This window comes from Harpia harpyja, chromosome 1 (assembly GCF_026419915.1).
Source record: "Harpia harpyja isolate bHarHar1 chromosome 1, bHarHar1 primary haplotype, whole genome shotgun sequence".
NCBI lineage: Eukaryota > Metazoa > Chordata > Aves > Accipitriformes > Accipitridae > Harpia > Harpia harpyja.
In genome coordinates, this window is record NC_068940.1 from 87,005,381 (window position 1) to 87,028,162 (window position 22,782).

A 22,782-nucleotide genomic window follows, 5' to 3' on the forward strand; every position below is an offset into this window, starting at 1 on the left:
CTGCTTGCTGAAAAGCACACAAATAAGAGCACGGGGATAGTGCAGGAAATAAAACACTGGGGAAGGCACCTGCACTTCTGGAAAGTCTCCAGAAGAAAACATTTACCTAGCCAAAATTTTTCTAAGTGACTTTCCCTTTTGGGCAGTTATTCTCTTTTCAGGGATACAGAAGTAAGAGAAAAGGCAAGGTGCAAAACCACTTCTACTTTTTTTTTTTTTTGAACACTGAAACAACTTGTGACATTATTTTTCCTTGTCTTGTGCAGGGTTCGGCGGACTCCTATACCAGCCGTCCATCTGATTCAGATGTATCTCTGGAAGAAGACAGGGAAGCAGTGCGGAGAGAGGCAGAGCGACAGGCCCAGGCACAGCTGGAAAAAGCAAAGGTAAGGTGGTGTTTCATGTCACAGACTCATAAAATGTTCGGCTTTGAAGGGCTGGCATTTCATCCATTACTGATACAAATGTTTTAAATGTGTTAACATATAGCATAAGATCTCTTATAAAGATTTTCCAGACAGCAGTAGAAAATATATTTTCCAGGAAAAATCAGTTAGAATCAGTTTTCCATAAAGGGCACTTGATTGGCTTCTGTATTTCAGAACAATCTTGTTTAAATGTGTGCATTTCTTCTTTTATTGAATATACACATTTATTGCAGTGTATAGTGTCAAAGCTTTGAGTTCTTACGGGAGATGTTTGTGAAGGTTTGTCCATGAATTGCTGTGGCACTCAAAACTTACACTTACAGAAATCAGCCCTCAGACATCCTATTTATCTTCCTTCAATGAAGGGTCGGTCTGTACAAGTCACATGTAAATAGGGACAATCTGTTACAAAGGTCTTTTATTCCTGAAGACTTCACTGACTTTCTTTACAGTTTGTGTGTTAAATGACCCCATGAGTAATACACTCTAGGACTTGTTAAGATTTCTTCTTCTATCTCCATACTCCTGGCAGGTAGTGACAATTTAGTAGGAAATACTAAATGAGCTTTAGGTTCTTGCTGTGTGTTTATATATTTTCCATGAGATGCATTTAGGACTGTGAGGGTTTTAGCAGTGAAAAGGTATGGGCTTGTTTTTCTTTCATCCGTGCTGTATCTTTAAGTACTATTGCACCTGTAAAAATCATGCTCATCTTATTTTTTTTATCATTCATCTATCACTTTGTTCCAGTTTTTCTTTTTTGTATGCTATCTGCCAAATCTCAGTGTATTACTGTTTTCCATGTTCTGTTTTCCATTTTCATATCTTATATTTAAATATTTAAATACAGTATTGAGATCCTTCCTCAGATCTACCTGATCTGCATTTCTCTCTCTCTCCGACTCCCCTCCTCCATTTTGCCTTGTTTTTTATTTCCTTATCTCCCTTCCGTCTCCCATTCTGTTTCCTTTTCCGCTGCCAGCTTTGCCTCTGCCCATTTACGCCACCTGTTTTACAAGGGTTCCTCAGAAATTCGGGAGTTCAGATCATTGTGCTGTACACCTGATGGTATGGCGGGGACCAGCTCCATAAATAACACAGTACTATAATGCAGAAGCAGACAGCTTCATCGAGCTAGAAAGCTTGGAACAGGGAAGCCAAAGATGGTTTTTTGAAAAATGTAATTGTTGACTGATAAGAGCTCCTAAAGCAGCTTTTTAATAAGATGCTGGAACTTGCCAAGAGATCCTGCACATCCCTTTGAAGTCAGGTCCTGCTGTCCTGGGATCAGTATAGCAGAAATGCCACAGAAGCAGCCCGCTTCTTCCCTTCCACCTTGTATCTTAGAGGTGTTGCTGATTGTAATCAGGAGGTTCAGTTTTATCAGGGTTGCTTTTTGCTAGTGTGAGATTTATTTGCTCTTAAGAAAGATGATAAAGGCTGCGCTGAAATTCAGGTGAAGTGTTGAATTTTATCAGTAAATGCACAATCTTTAAGAGTTGAAGTAATAATATCTTGCAGACTAATCAGGGTAGCAGTACAGCGCTTGCTGCTGAACTGATGCATCTCTTAACGATGAGTAAATCTATGCGAGTGTTGCTATGGGAATTTGGCTTACTGATGCTGGCTTGAATGCATGGACAGCCCTTATGTAATATTCATGACCTCTAACACAGCTGCCATTGTAGTTTGTAGAGAAACTACTAGCAGACCCTGACTTTTTAAAACTGTATTTCTATACATCAAAGCAATGTTCTCACTCCAGCTGGCATAAGATATAGTCTCTAGGTCTGACACTGTCTGAGACTGTAAGACAACTTGTGAACAGTCAAAGTAGCAAAGGCACTGCCAAAATCAACCTGCTACGACAATGGGTAATTCCAGCCATATAGAAAACACAAAATGAATTATTTAAATCATTTGTGCTTTAAAATGGATTAAAGCTGGAACTACATTAGCAGTTTTGTTTTTCGAGCCAAATGTTAAAAATCGTTCCAGGCTGTAATGTACGGAAATAGTTTTATGTAGTGGCTATAGTAGTGTAATATTTAAATTAATAATATTAAATAAAATATTACATGCATTTGGTGCTTACATTTGAAATAAATGTTTAAAACTATGTAAATTAAACCTAGCCCGGTAGATCTAAAATATGTCAGGGTGTGCTTTTCTGCCTTTATTGGTGATTCAGTACTTCACCTCCCCGAAACACAGTAAAATTACTGAAGCGGTAACTTCTGTTGGTACTGCCCGGCTCCTGTGTGCACCCAGACCTGTTTCCCACAGGCAGCAGGTTTTACTGCCTGCTCTCCACAGCTGCCTTGCCTTCGCCCTGACCGGCTATCAGGCAGAGCAAGTGATGCAGCTGCTTTAACTTTTTCCCTTTTAATATTGTGAGTGGAAGTGTTGATCCTAAATAAAGTCATTAGAATTGTATTTGTCACAGGAATTAGAAGAGGATGACATACATGAATAATGCAGTGGTGGAGGGAAAATGATAGTGAATTAAAGGTAGAAAAAAAAATCGTTGAACTGTGTCACGCACTTAATGAAAACAGTTTAATGACATCCATTTTCCTTCCTTACAGCTAGGGAAAACACCTTAAACTGAAGAGAAAAATACAGTAATAAAGCACACAATGGCAAATTGTTAGGAGGATTTTAAGGTTTTTAAGTTTGGATTTTTATGGATTCTAAGTGTTTGTGTAACATGAAGCCAGAATATAATATACATATCTGATACGTATCCAAACAGGGAAAATAAAAACAAAAAAGCTTGTAAGAAAACACACATTCTGGCCGGTTTTATTTATATATTTATTTTATACAAGCATTGCCTCTCTGGAAAATGGTTAACCATATTTTGCTGACTCACTTTGGCATGTGACTTACTGTAAGGAAGGTGGGGCCACGGGCGCATGTTTGGAGTCATCCAGCGATGGAAAATTAAGAGGCAACTGATGAGGCTACCTGCAGGCCAGCAGCTAATCCCAAGGGAAACAAATCTCAAATGAAGCTGTTAAAGCGGAGATGAAATGTTCTTGGTTAGAACGGTTTAGCAATGCAAATGCGGAAAGGTTGTTTTTTGTTTTGTTTTAAACAGAAAAAACCTATTTCAAGGTATTGAAGATTTCCTTGGTATCCTCTTCATAGCCCATAGCATGTGGCTATCTCTAGGATAAAGACGACCTGTGTTGTGGCTGAGTAGGGCGTGCTAACGATGCCCAAATCTAAGGGCTTGTACTGGTATTTTACTGAATTTCCTGTTTCCATAAAAACATGAATCTTAAGCATTCACAAGCCAAAAAATAAATAAGAAGCCCGATGACATTATCTGCTTTTAGTGTTAATATTTTAAAAATTGTCATTTCTACAGAAAAAAAGCTTTTTAGTTTTGAAGAGCGAGGATCAAAAATAAATGATAGTAAGTAAAGATTTTTTTTTTGTCCATTCCTTGCAAGTATTCAGTTAATTATCCCTTAAAATATTGCACCAAGTGAGAGGGATGAGATCAAAGGAAAACTGTGAGGTACGAGTATTAGTGAGACCTTTAAATTCAGTACTAAATGAGCTAACGTTTGTACATAAGAAGGGGGACTTCAATAATGATTTTTGGCTCTCTCCGATGCTGGTAAAATCAATTCAAATATTCCCTTGATTTATTTTGCCTGAAGCACATCATATTTTATGAACTAGTTTTGACTTAAATACAATTAGTCAGGTGGTCTGTAAACCTCTTTCTTCTCTTCTGCAAGAGTAACTTCTTTCTTCTCTTCAGTCTCCTGTCTTCAAATTTTTAGATTTTGCCTCTTTTTTCTCTCCCATGGCTTTAGAGCTCCTTATGTAGAGACAATTTTCAAATGAGATCTATAGAATTTTCAGCATTTTGGAAAATTGAATAATTTTTTTCAGTTATTTCTAACGCATTGGATACTGAAAAGTGCCAGTTAATAATCCGGTTTCTGTTTCCAACCTGGGACTAAGGGACAGCCCTATGCTCTTTGTTTACTGTTAAGGATTGCTCTCAACACCCTTTGGTCCTGAACTTCTTAAATGGCTGTCAAAGTCAGATCATGGCCTTCCAGAAGTCGGTAACTGTGTCCGTAACAGGAAAACTCAATTCCTCTGAGCTCTGTTTTGTTTGCACTCCACCTAGTGCTTTTCTGCTAGCATCCGTTTAGGAGTTTGTTAAAACTTGAACTATCCATAGTCCTAGTTTAAAATGCCATTTAAATAATTTTTACATTCAGATGGTGAACCACTGAAATTTTGATACCAGGCATCCCTTTGCTGGCTCTTAGGCAATAATATAAGCTGTCGTGTTTTGGTTTCTTGATGTGTGTTGTAGTAGTGGTGATGGCTTTGTGACTGTGAGTAATAATGCAATGTCTTAAGTGTAATGCGTTGCCTCTATGCATGGGTTGGGGACCACAGCTCTGAAACGTGTAGCAGGCTGGGATAATGCCTACATATCCCTGCAAGGCTGAAGGCATGAAAAAGATTGTCAGATGTAATTATCCAGTGCAGTGTGCCAAGACTAGTTATTTAAGTATTTATTCACTCTCAGACAGGTTTCACAGTCTCTGAATGACCCCATGCTGCTAGCAGGCAGCTGCAAAGCTAGTTAAGGTATGTCTACTTAAGCTGCAATAGCATTTTTGACAGACCAGAAGTGCCCATCACCTTGATGTGTGTCCTTATATTGTGTCAGCTTGTTCCATCACGGAGACTCTATTTTCTCTGAATTACAAGAACATTGCGGTGCTGAACAGCACCCAAAGCCATAGCAACATGGGGTAGCACTTTTTGTTAGCTGTTGTGTATGGTAATATTTTTTTCATTGATTTCTTCTCATTTGCCCTTTTGTTTTAGAATAATTCCACTGTGTGTTATCATTTAGATAGCTAATGTTGCATGTCAGAGTTGCTGGGATTACATGGGAGCTGGCACAGTGGTCTAGCTGGAAATAAATGAGCTGTTGATCCAAAAGTACAGTTGCAAATCTGGTTGTTGCTTAGCTGCAGGCGAGTTCTGCATTGCTGGATCTGCTCAAATCAGGTTACAGATACTCTTTTTCTTCATTTTCTTCTTTCACTTCTGCTGCTTTTTCCTAGGACTGCAACATTGGGACGTAAAGCAGCTCCCTTTATACTGCTGTCTGTGACCTATAGTTTTTTCTTGTTTATATTCATGATCTATTTTGTCTTCAATTTAAGTGTATATACACTTGTTCTACACTAGTACCTGTCATTATGTTGTTTATTTTCCTGAACAGTTTATCTGTTCTCACTGTTGGGCTGCATTGTTCGGGGGCTGGAGTTGTTTCTTCCAGCAGGGTCTCATGTAACCTGGAATCAAATGCTCCAGAAATAGTACCCTCTCTAATTAAAAAAAACATTTGTCATCTCCCGTTCATACTGTGATTATGGAGTGATCAAATCTGTTTCATAAGTATCCTTTCCTCTTTTGCTTCTTGGGTGTGAGTAGAAAAAAGAGTGGAAGGGATATTAACACAGCCTAAATTTAGATACCTAACTGTAGATAGATCCTTTTGTATCCTGACATCCTTCAAATAATCACCAGGAAGAGATGAATTGTCTCTGAGGAATAGAGACACAATACTGAGAAAAAGTCTTGAGGACAAGCATAGCTCTTCTGCCTGCTCTCACCTGCTGCTTTGACATGCGCCTGCTTGCTTCCTTGATGTCTTTGCTCTGACTTCATCTGTATGGTTAAATTACCGTATAAAGCATGGCAATACAGGTGTTACTTTTTGTAAAACTAAATCAGTTCTTTATTAAAAGAAGCGTTGAAGAAATATTTTAACCAAAGTAAGCATTGTAAGCCAGGTGCAAACACCCGCGTGCATCTTAAATCCTCATCTGGACGTTTTTCTGCTCCTCCTCCCTCGGGTCTCTGTGGCAGAGACAGCCTGTTAGCTGTCAGCCTCTGCTGCATGGCTGGCACTGCAGAGGTTCCCAAACTATCACCTGCCTGTTGCTGGCCAGTGGTACACGGTGACAGCCGCATGCTACCTCCTACCTGTGGCTGCTGAGCCAGGCTGCAGAGTAAGCGTGCTCAGGCCAGCCCTCGCTGTGGCTGGGGCGGTGGTGACCGATGGGTCCGGGTGTCGGGTCAGGTGCTGGTGTGGGGGTCAGCAGGGGCTGCAGAGGGGCATGGGAATCGTACGACAGGGTGAGAAGTGGCTTTGGGGTTGCTCTCTGTGACTGGCGGGGGGTAAGCGTGGTTGATAGACCCTGGAAAAGGAGGAATTAAGGTGCACCTTTGCAGGCTGCTCAGGCTGGCACAAAGGTGAGCTCTTTGGCTGATGTTAGATAGAGGTAGGTGCTGCTGGTCACTCTAAGCAATTTCCAGTTAAGACATATATGAGCTGGTTCATTAACTTTCTTGAGGTTTATAGGGTCTGATTTACTTTTGCTGACATCCGAGACAGTATGCTGTAGCCCAGACCTTCACTTTTCTCAGCAGCTGGTCCAGCTATCTGAATGCCGTGGGTTTTTAAGTGCTTAGCATACGTCTTTTTACTTAAAAGAGAATACTGATTCAACAATAGAGGGGAAAATAGGATTTCAGGGCACAGACCATTGTTAAAGGTAGCTAAAATGTTTGTAATTATCTTAAGGTACATGGTGAGCTTTTTGCATCTGTAATATCTATTTTGGAATAATTTACATAATTATATCTTTCCTACTCCTAAGTGATTGATGTATATTTCCCATTTCAATTCCAGCTTAATGTAGAATCTGTCTGGAGATTTTTTGGGGGGTTATCTTTTTTTAAATATTTTATTTTTCTAAAATTAAACGTGTACTTGTAAAATGTTTTCAAGGTAGGCACTACTGATTCAGGTTTATACAAGCATTAGGACTCTTAGTTATTCTTGAGTTCAGTAAAATAAAGGATTTTAAATGTCTGTGGATCTGGACCTGTGTTTATATCTGTGTGTGCTTATGTATGCATTATATATATCCATATACACATCCATGTGTATATATGGATGTATATTTGTATATATGTCTGCATGTATTAGATAACTAGCACTGGTGACTTGAACTGGCCATTTATGTTCTACAGCTGGTAACTTCCCATTGTAAAGTGTTTATTTTGTACTCAGGGAGAACTGTTGTACCAAAGAATTAACTTGTGAGGAAATAGAAGGGTTTTATCAGAGAACAAAGTTATCCTGTGGTCAGAGCTGGTAGTGGACTGCCATGGGCTTTTTGGAAGCAGGAATGCGGTGGAGTAAGGACTTCAGTGCAGGCAACAGTGGCTCACCCTTGCAGAGGTGCCCCAGCTAATACTGGTCCACGTGATGTGGTGCAGTGGCTTGGAGAAAGACTAGTTTGCACAACAAAAGCATTATGCTTTCTGCTGTTGTACCAAAGTAGCTATTTTCCACCCAGTTCAGGAACTAACCTGATTTCTGTTAGAGCGGACACCTGGCTGATGTGTGTTATTATGCAGGGAAGTACTTGTCATCTGCAATGAAAACAAAGCCCCAGACATGGTTCTTGAGTCCTTGGCAAAGGTCTGAATCCCCTCCCTTCTCACTAAACCACTCTCCCAAAAACACAGGAAGGAAGAAAAAAGAAAAAAGAAAAAAACAGGTATCTGTAGTTCTGGTTTTATACTTGGAAAAAAAAAGTAATGGAAGGAAGCTTCAAAAATAATCTTTTTTTTTTTCATAATTGCAACTTGTTTTATAACATTTAATGTAAGATGCCAATGAGTTCTAACTATAGGTAGCAGTAGAGTGCCCTGGTACAAAATTAGACTGACGTTAGATGCCAATTCAAAAGCATTTCCTTTCAAAAATTTAATATTAGTTACATAATCTAGTCACTGGTTGTATAAAACTCAAGAAAAATCAGTAGGAGCCCAAAGTAAACCTGTGATACCTGGGGAGAAGATACTCTGTGTTCCCAGGGTAGGAACATTTTAAGTGCAAAACTCAGCTTGAACTATGAAGAATGTCTGGATTCTGCATAATTCATAGTATGAGAGGAATTAATTAAAACTGAAGATTCAGAGAGACCCTCGCTGATGCTTTTCTGATTGTGTTCCTGCCATCTTTTCTTCTTTATTCTGTGTAAAGCCAGTGCACATCCTAGGGCAAAAAACTTAGCATGAACTGCCCCTAACATTCATTTGTGGAGCCTACAGAAACCACTGAACACCTCCTCTGTAAATTTAACTTCCAATCCTGCACTGACATTTTCCTCCAGCATTTCGTAATTACCTGGGTTGTATTCCCAAATTCAATATGATACAGAATATGCAGTGCATAAACCCTCTATTTTATACCTTTAAAATAATCAGTCCTGAGGTGAAATGTATATGCTGAGATACATTTTAGGCTGCCACAAATTATCAAAGATTAAACAGGCATTTATCCTTTGTGAAAGTATGGATAACTATTTACCCTTCTCCCTCCATTTCTGTGATGTAAATGTCACCAATGGATTTTATTCATACAACGTTTACAACCACCTAGTTTTATTTTTTACTTACTCGATTGAACAAGTTCAGCTCTAATAGCAAGTAAGCAGGCAATCAAATACTTTCATTGGATCTGATATGAAATCTTAACATATAAGTTTCAGGTGGCGTTCTCTAGCTTTAGATGAGATAGTACCCACTGAAATATTACTTCTTGCAGTTATTTTTCTTAAAAACCCTTCTCCTCCTTGCTAAACAGATAAAGAAGATGATGATTGCATTCAGGATTTTTTATTTAAATCCAAATTTATTGGTAGCAAGACACATGCAAATGGTACCTAAGTTTTAAAAAGTGATACAATGTCAAGCGATACAACTGTGCAGACAATTCAGGTTAATACTGCTGGAGAGAATCCAAGGGTTTCTCCCATTTTCTTTTTCTTTACTATCTTCAGCTTTACTTTGCTTAGTCTCCTCCCTGTCCATATTTGGGTAATTTTAGCATACTGTAATTGTTACATTACTTTTTTTGTTTATTCTTTTGGTTGCCTCCAATAACTGGCATTAAAATGTGAACTTCTCATTTGATTATGCTTAGAAGTTCTTGCTTCTTGGAATGTTTGGTGAAATAAAATTTTCCCAGCTTTCTGACTCTTATAAAATGATCTTTCTGTGCTAACAGCTTAACCTATTTTGGCTTATGAGTGTAAAATTTGTACATTTTTGTTCTTGGAAAAGTATGATAGTACATTGATGGTAAAATAAAATATGTAAGATAAATATGTGATTAAAATACATATCAACAAGACTGACCTTTATTCTCATTTTGGGAATCTTATCAGGTAGGTATCTATTTTCAAGGTGATTTGTTGTTTATTATATCTAGAATCCAAAATCCAATTTGAAAACTGATGCCTTATTTTCAGTATTTTGAACAGAGCTGCATTTGACAGGTATGGAAAGCAGGGTCTGGGTTTTTATTGTGCAAATATACTTGTGTTATTGATCTGCAAGTCATCCTTCTTCAGTGAGTGGAGGAAAAGTGAAGGGAAAAATGTCTTGAAAGGGAAGATGAAGGATCAAACCGCAGCTGCTTTGATTATTTTGACTGGAGATGTCAGATTGTTGAAATGAGAAGAGATGCACCCGCTGTTTTTTGGCTCCATCCTTTCTGCCAATTATTTGAAAATCGAGTTTTAAAAAGTTGTTGGATTCTAGTATTTCACTTGTGGTAAAATAGACACAAAGCACTTGGGGTTACTATAGCTCCCGATCACCTCTGTCTGTCATAAGAGAAACACTTCCTGACTGAAATAAAAATGAGAAGAAACGCTGAGTACCTGCCATCTTGCAAATCAGCTGTGCACATTGCTTTTAATAATCAGCAGTAATAAATGGCAGTAATTGGAAAGGCAAATGTATTTCTGACTTTTAGCAGCAGTCAAATTACAGCTGAGTGTCCTTCCCAGAGGAGCTGTAAGAGAACTTACTACATTTATCCCAGCTCTTTGATTATTTTGACCCTGTATTGCCTTTTCGCAGCGAGGCACGTGACTCACCCACGCAGTACAAATTTCCTTGCCTTCTCCTCTGGTGTTTCCTGGTAGTTTAATCCAGTTGAGACATATCACAGAGCCGCCATGGAAGTGCTCAACTGGATTGCTTATTATTTTCTGCCTTCATAGTAACCCTGGTGCGTCCAGTGAACCTGGTCTGGTGGGGACTGAGCGTGGGCCTGCCTTCTCTTGCTGCCTGGCCGGTGCTGGAGCTGTCTGCTGCAGGCACAGGGATGGATGTGACATTAGGTTCCCTGACAGAAAGGTGAGGAGGAGGAGGAGGAGTGTTTCCAGTGCCTGTCCCCGCTCAGCTGGCAGTGACCTGGGGACGCAGGTAACTCCAGCAGCTTGTGACAAAGGAGATGGGTGCTTCCCCCTCCTGAGGATAAAGCCGTGGAGCTGTGCTGGTGTACATGGCTACGTATGTGTGAACTCAAATGCAGTTGAAACCCTTACTTGTTCCTCAGAAAGGGGAAGATGCCTTACTCCTAGTTTTAAACTCGTATCAGCATAAAATCACCAGATTAAATCACCCAGCATGTAACTGTATCCTTGCTGTTTGCCTTCCAGAGCAAGAGCTTATCTTGGCATTAGGCTCAGTGCTGGTTAAAATCTCCAAGGAAAGCTCTCAAACCAAGAGTTTCTCTTGAAAGCCCGTGATTGAGGTACAGGCCTGAGGACAAGGGGAGGTTAGGGAAGGGTAAACGGGGCAAAAGAGTTTTGGAAAGGGACAGACGTAGTGTGGATTGATTCACACAGCCTTGTTCTGTGATTCTTGAAGAAAATCTGGTGGGAAGGAGGAGATACAGGGGGTTGAACGTTGACATTCTTGAGCAGGTTGGAAAGACCCAACTTTTACCTTGCATTTCTCAGATTTGACAGTCTTTCACACCTTTTGATTGTGCTGTGTCTCTCTGGCAGTGTGGTTTCATGGCAGTGGCTTTGGCTCCAAAGCGTTAGTTTAAGAAGCTTCCATGCGCAGCTGCTCAGTTCATTTATTTTGGTAGGGTTATTTCTAAGCCAGGTCAGTTAACCACAGTGAGCGTGGTGCAGCCTCATAGGCAGACAGTGTGCTGTGGCATGGGGATGTGGATGGAAGCAGAGTGCTCCATACCACAAGACTGAAAAAGTAAGTGTGTACCCTTTTCAGCTGAGAAATACATCTTCTCTTGTCTGGCGTAGGATCTTGCACTTAACCTACTGCTGATCCTAGTTTCTGGTACGGCAGCACATGCTGTTGGTTGTTCATCAGTCACAAGTGAATTTGATTGCTCTTCAGGGCTTTCCTTCTGAAGTTGTCTGGTGTGAGCAGGGACACGTCTACACTCTTGTTACTTAATCCCAGGAAAAGGAGCAAGACACAAAAGGGCATAAAGCAATGTATTTGCTTTGTGTGCTTCACTCCGTCGTGAATTGAGGAGATCTTATTTTTGTCTCAAGAATGACATGTTTCAATATTTCTTCCTGAATGCCCCTGGCAAATTCAGGCTAGAAATTTTGCCTTGTGCAATCCGGTGGGTAGTTGTGTTCCCACAGAAGTAAACCTGCATTTTCTCTTTGAACTTCAGTGTGTGTTACAGCAATTCCCCTATATTCATGAGCTATAGCCTCTGCTATTACTGCAGGACTGTTGCACACTCAGATGGGAACGAAGACAAGCATAATTCAACAGCTGGAACACAAAATATCGATATCATCCTGTATGCATCTTTCCTGTCATCACAAAGACATTTTTTGATACCTTTTTCTATGTTTTATTTATCACTGGGTTCTTGAAGCTATGATCATTAGTTCTAGGCACCATGAATGTCTGTCCTTGTGCATGACTTCCCACAGATTCTCTCTGTATGTTTTAATCCTGGCTTGAAGCTCTCACCACAGTGGTCTTTTGTCACAAAAAACCCCACTACATGTAATCAACCATGCCCACTAAAGCAAACTCCTTTATGAGAGCCTGGAATTGCAGAGGTGAAAGGCTACTAAATATGCCATAGCTGTATCTTATTCTCAAATGTTTGTATGAAACTAAAATTCATCATATGTGTATGAATAGTAAACATTTTATTAATTGTGAATGCAGAGACACTTCTCTTTTTGAAAAGCAATAAAAAATTAATGCCTTACTGATACTGTCAAGTTTCTTATGCATGTTTACAAACCAAAATACCTTCAAGTCCTAAATCCATTTCTTTGAGATGCTGCAGAAAGCATATGGTTGTTTTGTGAGATAGTTCATTTAGGTGCTTATATAGAGTATTCAATGGCAGTAATGCTGTGATACTGTCTGTTCAGATTCTGTTTATACATATAATGATAGCATCAAGCTCTAGACGTTATAAAAAAATACCATGCTGATTCTTTTCAAAAGCTCTGAAAAAGAAGTCTTGATTTTCGTCAATAAACTCATTTATTTCCAGGAATTTCTATAAACCACAGCTAACTCAAGAACCTCCATGTCAAAACCCACAATTTTTGTCTCTGTTGAAATTAGTGCTTTTGTTTTGAATATTTTAAGTGGAAGTAAAAGAAACCAAGTGACAAAGTACACACAAGGATTTATGTGGCATTAATACAGCTGGAGAAAAGTTCACATACTGATCCCTCTTCCAATTCAGGGCTAAGAAATACCTAAGCACTTATGAGAAATATGGGAGACCCAGGTTGGACACCATTTCCCTTGATTTATAGCAAGGAGTTAAATTTGTTTCTCTTGCTCTGGGTTTTTTTCAGTCGTCTTATGAAGCTATTCTGCTTGGATAAAATAGAATATTATCTATTGAATATGTTGGCAGAAACAATTTATCTACTTTGAATGTCCTGACCTTTTTTCTTTCTTTTACATGTTTAACAAAGCTGAAAGTTTAAGTGGAGATAAAAGGGGAAGGAGGGCTTATCAAATTACTGAAATCTGTTGATGCTCTTTTTTCAGTGGAAGAACTTTGAATGGAAATAGAATATAACGTCTTCTAACATCTTGGGGGAGTTCAGAACATACTGTTTGAATTTAACTAGTAAATTAAGCAGCTACTCAAGGTCTAAGACTCCAAGTTTATCTTGTTCAAAGGATATAAATTTAATTAAGCAGTCTGGTCACACGTATTCCTTTCAAGAGAGACAAAATATGTTTTTGTAGAATTTTGTCACTTATTGAAGAATTCTAAACCTTAAAAGTTGATATTTTTTTTTTACTTCTCATCATTGTAGTAGATTTTTGTTCAAATAAAGAAGCTTTAAGTTACATTTTCAATACATTCAGTACTCCTTTTGACTTAGATTCTTCACATTTTATATAAGGTTTGAGATCTTTACTAAAGTGTGAGGTCTTTAGTACAGTAAAAGGAAGATAAATGGTTGAAGACCCAGCAAATTAAGTGCATGATTTCTTTTAGCAACCCTTGAGCAGCTGCTGTGTGTTGCTTTAACTATATTAAGGACAGAAACAGCTTTAGCAAATGCTGGGCCCTGTGTGAAATCAGTATCAAGTATGCACAGGAGAGAAACCTTTTGCAGAGGTGGGGGACGCACATGTTCTTGCATAACACTGTCGAATTTAGCAGTGAGTTGAATAACACCCAAAGAAATTTGATGTGTGGAGAGTAAGGCTTCTCTAATTATCTGTAAAACCTCAAATGATGGGTACTAAATGCTGTGTTATACAGTAAGCATCTCTGCTACAATGCATCGATCACTCTGTCATATTAAAGAGACTGCTGGGTGTGGTGGTCCGTGGCGTTTCAGGGTGTCCCAGAGCTCTGTTGAAGCTCAGACTCTTTCTGCACTTTGGCTATTTCACAGTCCTTTGAATATCAGCTGTCTCCAGTGAGACTGAAACATGTACTGATTTTGGGTGACCTTCATAAAAAGAGAGGATAATAAAAGTAGAAAACGTAGTTAAAATAACTAGAGTAAACCAGCCACTGCCTCTGTCACATCTCTGTTGCATAAAATGCACTTGTAATGGAAGGTATTAACAGTTGTGCCTTGCTCATCCTTCACAAACGTTTGCTTTACATGTTTGCTTTGTTTCAGTTTTTCAGAGCAAGTAGACCTGTTTGTATGACTGTAGGTTCACCTATATTGTACGATAGTTTTTGTTGAGCTGTACCTATGGTGTCTTCTAACGCCAAATTCTTGTTTGACATTGTCTGCAGGTGTACCAAATACTTATGGTTCACTGCATGTTGTCTGAGGCACTACGTGTTTACAGAAAGTTGTTTCATTTTGGAAGGGGACAGAGGGGATGAAATCTCACAAATCATCATTGAATGTTCTGCAGATGTTTCTGATCTTTTTCTTGTCTTCACTTCTGAGTCCCAACACATGCTTCCTCAGTGTCTCCCTCCCTGGGATGACCAACAGAAGCTTTAACATCAGATTCTCCTGGAGTCTGCTTTTAGAGATGGAAAAAATTTAAATTGTTTCCACTCCCTGACCGGCAGCTCAAAGATTTAACAACCTTGCTAAAAGCCAACTCAGACTAGCACGCAAAAAGCCAGCCATGGCCAGCGGATGATACTTAAGACCCATACTGACACTGTCGTGCTCCCAGCTAGCTGCTTTGAGACCTGGTTTCAGCCCCATTAGAGGGAGAATTCCTTGGACCAACTTCATTACAAAGCAAATTTAACAGGTCTGTTTAGTAACACATACATCCTGTTTAAATTATTATTTCATCTCAGAGTCAAATTCAGAAGAAGAGCAGAAGCATATTTTAGTGTCATTCTAGAATTTAAAAGGAAAATATTAAATGGACCTTAATTCACTCCTACTTTCCCTAAAGTTGTGAGGTGGTAGGTTGCATATGCAGAAAGCCAGTTTTGAGTAACACATTTTGTTTACTGTGGAGGGTTTAAACTCTAATATGAATTCTGTATTCAAGCCTGGGCTTAGTCATTATATTTAGCCTAGTTAAAGTAGAAGTTAGCAGATAGGCTTTTCCAATTTTTTAAAATTACTCTGAACAGTTTAGAATGTCTATCAAAGCAGGCACTTATTACATGTATAATGTATGTATGCAAATAATAGATACAGATAAAGAAATGAGCCTGCACTGACTGTGAAAGAAGTCTGTTTGTTTGTTAGCAGGCTGCAGCAAATTTCTGCACATTAAATAGTGAAAGAAATTTTTTTAACTTTAAGTCAAAAGGTAGTCCATGAAGCAAAGTGCTTTTATCCCACAATTAGTCAGAAAAGCATGAAATCAACAACCAAATAAAGTGTACATTTGAAAATGAAACATATTCCAAATATATTGTATTTAAACATGTTCATAAGCAGAATTAATTTGCAGTTATTTTAGTTTTTTATTGGACTGCCCTAATCAGCTAATGCTGTAAACTTTATGGAGTATTTTCTAAAGATGAATGCTGTGGTCCAGCCCACTTGCTGGAAAAGTTTTTATGTGACTGCATGGTGAAATAAAACTGAGAACTATTAGACTTACACGTAACCTAATGAGAAAAAATAGGTACAAGCAGTATCAGTTTTGTGATCCTGTTCACCCCATTGACATCCAAATTGTTTGGGATGAGCAGAGAGGCTGCGCAAGAGTAAGAAACGTAATTTGGGGACCATGGGAAGACAGCATTTAATTTTGGTGAGAATGTTGGCTGAAAAGAATTGAGAGCATGCATAAAACTGTGGCCTTAAGGAGATTCTGAATTAGAGTTCAACTTCATTATTAAAGTACCCTTGAAAGTACATTTTAAAAGGCTTCTGCTTCACTTCATAAATAATCAGTACATGACATCTGATCCAGGCCCATTCTTCTCTCCTCTGTATTTCCCAAACAGGTACTTTATAGAGGGGATAGCTAATTTATATGTAGACATAAATTGACTAGTCCTAATTTTCTAAAATGCAAGGATTGTCCAGATTTCATTACAACACAGGATTACATCCAAATCAACGTCTTGTTTGTAGGACAACTGTCCTGGTTTTGGCTGGGATAGAGTTGGTTTTCTTTCTAGTAGCTGGTATACTCTTATGTTCTGGATTCAGTATGAGAAGAATGTTGATAACACACTGATGTTTTCTGTTGTTGCTAAGTAATGTTTATACCAAGTCAGGGATTTTTCAGCTTCCCATGCCCAGCCAGTAAGAAGGCTGGAGGGGCACAAGAAGTTGGGAGGGGACACAGCCAGGGCAGCTGACCCAAACTAGCCAAAGGGATATTCCATACCATGTGACGTCATGCCCAGTGTATAAACTGGGGGGAGTTGGCCTGGGGGGGCGGATCGCTGCTCGGGAGCTAACTGCGCATTGGTTGGCAAGTGGTGAGCAATTGCATTGTGCATCGCTTGTTTTGTATATTCCAATCCTTTTATTATTATTATTGTCATTTTATTATTATCATTATTATTTTCTTCCTTTCTGTCCTATTAAAGTATTCTTATCTCAACCCATGAGTTTTACCTTTTTCCTTCCGATTCTCTCCCCCATCCCACTGGTTGTGGGGGGAGCGAGCGAGTGGCTGCGTGGTGCTTAGTTGCTGGCTGGGGTTAAACCATGACAACAACTACAATAGCTCTGTTTGGTAGTGGTTTTACACTACTTTTCTCTATCTTGCTATATATTTTACCTGGCCTGTTTATTCTCTTCAGATTTCTAATACTTTCCTGTCCCCTTTTCCTCAATTTCTCCTTGTTAGCCATGGTGATGAGGTCCATTAAGTCCCAGGCAGCCTGCTCCCTTCCTCCGTGCCCAGCTGGAGCATCTCTGCAGGCAGGTAGTGATGCAGGGGGTGAGGAGGGACTGGGAGCTGCTGCCTGCCACATGTGAAAAAGAGGCACCAATCATCACAGTAAGAAAATGTAATTTTTGCGAATCTTGAGAGCTGCCTCTGTGTTGAGTTTAAAGAGGAGAGAGGAAATTACGAGGGGAAGGATATGACCTCCTTTTCAGAAATTCCTTCATCACCAGTATTTGGCTCCTCATCTGTGCAAATAAAACCAACTGTGTAGACAGCACACATCATCTACCCTTCACGTCTAGTCTAGTTGCTGGGGTCTTTCTTAACTGCCTGCATTCACGTGTTTGCCAATCAGTCAGCATTGGGTAAAAATTCACAACGAATGTATTAAGCTGCCTTGAGACAAAGCAGGAACTTTCTTCTTTTTGCCAGCAGTGAGAAGAGGGATCATTGAACGTGTGAATTCTTTCCAAATGCACACTTGCATGATTTATTTACAGTTCTCTAGTGGTTTTTTATATTCTCATCATAAATTGGGCATTTAACCTATTCCGCTTGCCTTTCTGTAACAGTCATCAACATTTTCTCTAAATTCAGAATGTCTTTTGTCCAAAGGCTGTTTTTAACCTGTAAAAAGTAGTTGTACTTAATATATGGCTCATATTTCAAAAAGATGGACACATATCTCCGGAGTTAAAATTGTGTGTCTGTATATACATAAACTTAGATTATTTTCAAATAGCAAGTCTTAAATATTTTAAAAGTGGCCGCTCATGTTTCAACTAGCAGATTGTCTAATCACACCTGTGTGGTGTCCTGTGTGAAAAGGCAGCTGAATTCACATGGAATAAATGACAAGTTCTGTTTTACAGCGTAAGAGAAAAACAGACTGTAAATGTAGTCAGTAAATGTCTCAGATATAATGCAAGTTTTTTCACTTGTCTGGATTCCCTCTCAAGGCATGAACCTTCCCCCCCCTGCCGCCCAAGATGGCTCTAACTTGATTCAGTGCTGAATTCTCTGGATGTAGTAAAGATTTTCCCTGGTGTTTCATAATATTTTATAGATCACAATTAGGATCTATTTCCATGTCTTTATAGAACACGTGCTCACCTTTGTTTTAGGACAGACTTTTGCTTGATGAATAATCTGTTGAAATAAAGGGAAAAAAAAAATACCTGATTTGATTTAGTCAAGACTCGTGTACAGCTGTAGGCTCTGGACACTGTATGCTGACCAAACATGAAGTCAGTGAAGCAGTCTTTTGGGCTCAGGCTTTGTAATGATTGCAATGATTGCTGCTTCTTTCTTTCTCTTGTTATTTCCCCTGTTCGCATTTTTTTAAATTAGGTTCTTTTTTACATTTTCCTTCACTACCTAGATCTCTTTGCTACTCCTTCCTTAGCATGCATGGCTTGCTGCTGCTGAACAGTTAACACAATTATACATTATGATCTCTGATTTCATGTTCCATTTTTTGAATGTATCTGGAGTTTTTCTGTTTAGTTTTATTTTTTTGGTGTGGTTTGTTTTGATTTTTTTTTTTTTTCCAGATAAGGTATGTTAGCTAGTTTGCATGAATGATCTGGTCTAGCACAGCATATATGATGGATTCAGTGGAGACTTTTAAGTGAACTTGTCATAACTTTGGTAAAGCCGGGGTGACCAGTGCTCTTAATTCCTGCCTATCCACTGCACAAGAATTCTGCTTCCTGGTCCTTAAAGACTTGTTTCTCCTGGGTTTCAGTTACAAACTTTTCATAGTTCTCTCATTCCTCACTGATTTTAAAAATGCTGTAGTATTTTTCTTGTGACGTTCAGTACTCCTCCATCTTTCAGCCTATAGAAATACAGTCTGAAAACCATTAACTTCTGTTTTAGTATCTCAGATACCATTTTCTGGTCATCCTGAATGTCTTATCTCAATCTGTTATGTAAACGTGGTGAGTTGTGGTGCGTTTCTTTTCTACAAAGCCAGATTTTCAAGATAAGAAAACCTCTTGCATGATAGCATACAAATTACCGTACACACACACAATTGTAGCTGTTATGTGCATCTTTAAGACATTGAGATGGTGATGACTGTGGTGATATTGCTTGCAGTGTAGGTTAAGTTAATCTCTCAGGCTAAAGCACTGAAGCCCCAAAACCATGAAAGCCCTGTGGTCCTGATTTTTGGCACCTCATTCTCATCATGTGTCATAACTTAAAACATGGTTGATAGTGTGTTCAAAATCAGCGATCAAGAAGTTGGTAGCTTCTTCAAGGTTTAGAGGCTGTTAATAGATTTCTACTGGTATTATTTATTTTTGTATTTTTTTTGGCAGTTAAGTGACTTTTTAAGTAATCTTCCAATGTGTCAGATGTTCTTCCTTTCCTTGAAGATGACCACTGGTCCACAGTATGAGAGTACTATTGCTGTTACTGCTTGATTCTTTGCTTGCTTTCTTGCTTAAGGTCGAAACATTTCTTCCTGTCCAGTTAGTGTGTTATGATAACAAAGAGTACGAGATACGTGCAGTATCGGTAAATGCAGTAGTCTACATGTCTATTAAATGGAAAAGGACATCTCTGTAGTTGATAGCTTTTAAATGACAATGTTCTTTTAGACTGGTGAAAAATCACAGATAAGTTTACATTTCTAATATTTTTAAAGTTCAATTTACCATTGCAAATAATGCCACCTCAGCCATGTCTGTTGCATTTGCTTTCCTATTAGTGTTTCCCTTGCCCTGCATTCTTTGCTTATGTTATTTTTTTTTTTTATGAGGGAGGAATATTGTCTTTCCACAGAAAAGTAGGTGCAGTAATTGCAGATCTAGTGGAATGGGAGTTATTAAACTGTTCATACATCAAGCATATTTTTATAGATATCCCTTTCAACATGACTAAATAAGTGTGATACATGTTTCATGTTTTTATGTCTGATTTATAGTTGGGTGTCTCAGCTTGCAAAGTTAACTGCCTGCCTTCACTCTAACCAGCAAGCATGTTCTGTAAGTTCACATAGTGGTCAGCACTAGCCTGCGTATCAAGAGCTCTGAAAGGACTATTCACTGTGCTGAGGTAGAGAATTTGCAAACATTAATTTTTGAGGGACTCTGATTTTATAGCCCTCAGCATTATACGTGGAAAGGATGAAGACAGAGACAGTATTTGCCTCTTGAATTTTGGATGTGGCTTTATCTTTTATTATTCTGTTCAAGAACGTTTGGTACTTTCAAGAGCTAAAAATAGCTCTTGGCAATGTAAAACTGAACAATATGTCACCCAAAAGATTCCTCTTACTGTTTTCCTTTCCAGATGTATGAGCATGCACAGGAGAAAAAAAATCCAAGTGAAAATCTGATTTATAGTCCTGCATGGGCAGAATTTGTTACAAGTTTTGCCTTATTTTTATAATGTTGCTTGGTTTGAAATTTCAGGAGACCAAGGAGAAGTTTAACTGCAATGTGATACGTGCTTGGAAAAACAGCATTTCAAACTTAACTTTTTATAAAAGAAAACAGTATACAAGTACAGCTTAAGAGACATGTGAATGGTTGGGTCTGTTCCTGGTGGAGTTGCTTTATCTTTGCATTTAGTAGTTTGCTTTAAAATGTATAGCTTTTTCAATATTAGCCCACGTTTCTACAAATGCAGTTTTCTCTGTACAACAGAAAAACATAAGAATAATCCCAGTGAACTTTGGGGATGGTTTATTTATTAGTTGTAGTAATAAAAAATGAATGCATTTGTGAGTCTTGAATGTTGAAAAGAGTAGAATAAAGATAGGAGAAATACAATACTGAAAAGATTTGGCTGGATGCTCCTTGGACAGCTTCAAAGCAAATAATTTGAATGATGTGGAAAAGAACAGTGATTTAATGCTGTCCATTTGTGCAGCTAAGTTTAGCTAACAACATGCATTTTTTTGAGGAGGCAAAAACGTTTGAGCTTTCTCTGTTGTGATCTGTAGGAAAAATGAGACAAATTTTACTTTTCGCTTCTTAACACCAGCATGTTTGATTTGGGGGGATTGACATTTTGGGAAGTGGTTGGTTGAATTATTACCAGGTTTTGACTCATAAGGCCATTATAGACAAAAGGAAGCACTCTATATGGAATAAAGCCAAGAATTTATTGTTAGTTTAATCAAAGAACTATTGTTATTCCAATTTCAATAGTTTAAAAGTATATGCAGTTAGAAGGACATGTACACAAACTTCCTAATATCTACCCTTTTTTTTCCCACGGCACTGCTGAGTCCTAAGGTCAGTGGCAGCTGTTGTGATTAGGGTGGGGGTGCAGTGAGTCATCAGCACCCTCTACTGGGAGGAGCACAGTGCTGATACTGGTGGTTTCTTCCTCTTCCATATACAATCCATTTTGGGTTGTTCTACCTGTTTACCTGCATGCTTTGGGGCTTGCGTTGGGCTGTAATTCCACATTACAACCAAAGGTGCGGTATGTGGTATGCTTTACATGTGCCGATACTGGTTCTTTGTTCTCTTTTTACCCCTAAGACTGGTTTTACTCACAGTGCCCAAAGTTGCGTTCGTTTGATGGCCATAGACCACTAGACAAGTTGCTTCTAGCCCTTGGGCCTCCAGGGTCGTTCAGGGCCTCTGCCTTCATCCTGTGCCTGTACTCCTCGCTGCTGCGTTTTATTGTGGGGTCACATACAGCCCACTCTGCATAGTTTTATTATTTGTTAATACTGTCTATTAGTTGCAAAAATATATTTAATAAGTGTTACACAACATAGTTGTGCAAAGCTAAGCAAAAGGTAAAGCAAAGTGCGTGGCAGTTACCTCGACTTCAGATAATTTCTATTAGGAACTAAAGCAAGTCTCCGGGCAGGGGAAGACAAGACCCTCATGCCTGTGGTATTAATGTAATGATAAGCCTGTGGCCTGTCACAAGAAACAGCAGCACTTTATTTTTTTGTCTCCAAGGCCTGTAGAAGGTTGGTGTTTATATACTCCTTCACTTGCCAGGTGGCATTTCTCCCACCTTCTCCAGTGAGCCTTTGAAAGGAAAAGATTTGCACGGATACCAGGCAGGCATCACGGTAGTACTGAGGTCTGAGGGGCCAGGCAGAGTTTCATCCGGTTAATCCTGACAGAGTTAGTGAGAGAAGGGAGAGAGGATGTGGTGAGTGCCCTTTGAGAGAGAGGAAGGAGAAAACCCCAAAGAACTTCAAAAAAGAAAAATCTAGGAGATCTGAGAAGCATCGTTTGTGATGAAGTGGCAATGAAGGGAAGGAAATAAATGGGAAAAAAAGATCAGAGAAGTAAATGCAATTTCCCCAGTTGCAGACCTCAAGAAGTCACGAGCCGAACACTAAAACCAATGTCATTTATTAAGTTTGCTCCCAAGTTTCTGAGCCTTTAGGCAAGGTTTGGGAAACATTTTCAAGCCTTCTTTCACAATGGTAAGGACTAGAATATTAGCTTTATTTTTTTTATTTTTTTTTTTTTAATGAAAGCTGAGATTGTAACTAAATCATAAAATTTTAAGACCAGGGACTTTAAGAATAAGGACTAAATAATTCAAGACTTTAAAACTATGCACATTGGCAACACTGCTCACTTGCTTTCACAAAGCCATTAGCTGACAGGGAGGGGAGATGAGAAATGTGAACGTTCCGTATCGTTTCACCTTT

At 38.9% G+C, this 22,782-nt stretch overlaps 1 protein-coding gene across 13 annotated transcripts in view; it reads left to right on the plus strand.

Annotated features, from left to right (window-relative positions):
- CACNB2 (calcium voltage-gated channel auxiliary subunit beta 2) overlaps positions 1-22,782 on the plus strand; it is a 268,848-nt gene that overhangs the window by 173,015 nt on the left and 73,051 nt on the right. For all 13 annotated transcript variants that reach the window (XM_052803851.1, XM_052803857.1, XM_052803758.1 and 10 more), the window contains one exon: positions 267-386. In XM_052803851.1, coding sequence (XP_052659811.1) covers positions 267-386 — 120 coding nt within the window. The remainder of the gene's footprint in view (positions 1-266; positions 387-22,782) is intronic.